At 46.1% G+C, this 2,010-nt stretch overlaps 1 protein-coding gene across 1 annotated transcript; it reads left to right on the top strand.

Annotated features, from left to right (window-relative positions):
• Positions 1 to 376: 376 nt before the first annotated feature.
• On the top strand, positions 377 to 1,199 carry ARMH1 (armadillo like helical domain containing 1; the record flags this gene model as incomplete). Its single annotated transcript, XM_072398213.1, is given in 2 exon segments — positions 377 to 573; positions 1,041 to 1,199. Coding segments are annotated over 2 exon segments (293 nt in total), but the record flags the coding sequence as incomplete, so codon positions are not given.
• Between the last annotated feature and the right edge of the window lie 811 nt (positions 1,200 to 2,010).

The raw sequence follows: 2,010 nt of genomic DNA, 5'->3' as shown, positions 1-2,010 counted from the left end.
ATTGCCCTCCTGGCCTGCGACTCCGCCAAAGCTCAACATCTGACCCTGCAAACACTGCGCACTGTGCAGGTAAGTGGAAGTGACATCACACATGGCTTCATATACCTGTCTGAAATTAGAGCTGCCTCTGCTGCCCAAAGGTGTCAGGAATCCAAGGTATTACCTAAAAAGTTGTAATTTTTGTCTCCACCCCTCCTACAATGAGGAGCTTTCCCCCCAGTAGTTTGTGTCTCTATAACCATTATTATGTCTGGGTGATCTGTGTATAATCAGAAACACAAAACCTGTCGGCTTATGGATGGTTGTGAAACAAGAAATCCAGCCATGGAGAGCTGAAGTTTGTGCTCCGTATAATATCATCTCTCCACCCATACAGGAGTGCGGGCTGCAGCCGAATGTCTGGCCAAGTCTAAGTTAGAGGAGACGCAGGAACAGGCCCAAGTGCTGCTGGAACTACTGGCTCATGGGAACCCCAAATATCAGACACAAGTCTACAAGGGGCTGATTGCCCTCCTGGCCTGCGACTCCGCCAAAGCTCAACATCTGACCCTGCAAACACTGCGCACTGTGCAGGTAAGTGGACGTGACATCACACATGGCTTCATATACCTGTCTGAAATTAGAGCTGCCTCTGCTGCCCAAAGCTGTCAGGAATCCAAGGTATTACCTAAAAAGTTGTAATTTTTGTCTCCACCCCTCCTACAATGAGGAGCTTTCCCCCCAGTAGTTTGTGTCTCTACACCGGGACCCTCACCTGCTCCTCTTCCAGGTCCAGGATCTTCAGACATTTTGTTCTGAGGCTGTGCATGTGCACCTACCTCAGTGTACAGTATAGGGAAGATTATGGACAGGTAGGTGAGTTTGTTTTATTTCAGAAGAGACATTGCCTGTCCCACCTGCAATATAGAACCGGCTCATACCTTTAGATAAAGGTTTAGTTACTGCGGCAGATAAATGTTTATGTTCCTGCAGAGTGGAAATTGTCTGACACTGCTGGAGAGGAAGCGGAATGTGACCGGAATATTTGTGTTCTCCTGCAGGGAATTGTGAAGACCGCTCACCCATCTATAGTGGAACCTCTGCTGGCAGTGCTGCAATCCATGCACCTGGAGGTGCAGAATGAAGGTAAGTGTTGAGTAATGTATGGGGGTAGGTGCCATATGATTGCAGGTGTAGCATGCCAGTAGGTGCTGTGCAGTTGGAAGGTAGCTATATCATGACAGTAGGTGCAATATGATGGAAGCAGCAAAATGAGGATACGTTCTGCTCACTGGTAGGTGCAGTTGGAAGGTAGGTATATCATGACTGTAGATGCAGTATGAAGGTAGGTGTGGAGTACTGTATGAGGGTAGGTGCCATATGATTGCAGGTGTAGCATGACAGTATGTGCTGCTCAGTGGTAGGTGCAATTGGAAGGTAGGTATGTCATGACAGTAGGTGCAGTACTGTGCAGTATGATGGAAGCTACAGTATGAAGGTAGGTGTCTAGTAAAAGTACTGTATGAGGGTAGGTGCCATATGATTGCAGGTGAAGTATGATGGTAAGTATTGCTCAATGGTAGGTGCAGTAGGAAGGTAGGTATGCCATGACTGTAGATACAGAATGAAGGTAGGTGTGATATGAAGTGCTTCTCAGTGGTAGGTGTGTCATGAGTATGTGTCATAAAATGTTGCACAGTAATTCTCAATTCGCAATGACTGGAGACTAGGAATGTTTCATATACAAACTTTGCTGTCATAGCGATCCATTGCTGTCATTCTCATCCCTGCTACCCATGTCTGTACATTGCTGGATGTTCCTCTGGCTCCTATCAGTGATATCTGATGATTTGGTGTCTCTGATTGGTCTATTTTGGTAAATCTGCTCCCTCAGGACTGATCTGTAACAACTTCGCACCGGAGGGGGCGGAGCTTTACCTGAAGTAATTTACATACTGATAATGCACCACGCGTGTATACATGTGTACTGGTCTTACTTTTTCTAGTTTTATTTTATGTATTTTCAATATA

Source organism: Pyxicephalus adspersus, unplaced genomic scaffold, assembly GCF_032062135.1.
Source record: "Pyxicephalus adspersus unplaced genomic scaffold, UCB_Pads_2.0 Sca4886, whole genome shotgun sequence".
Classification (NCBI taxonomy): Eukaryota; Metazoa; Chordata; class Amphibia; order Anura; family Pyxicephalidae; genus Pyxicephalus; species Pyxicephalus adspersus.
This window is presented reverse-complemented; position numbering and strand designations above follow the sequence as displayed.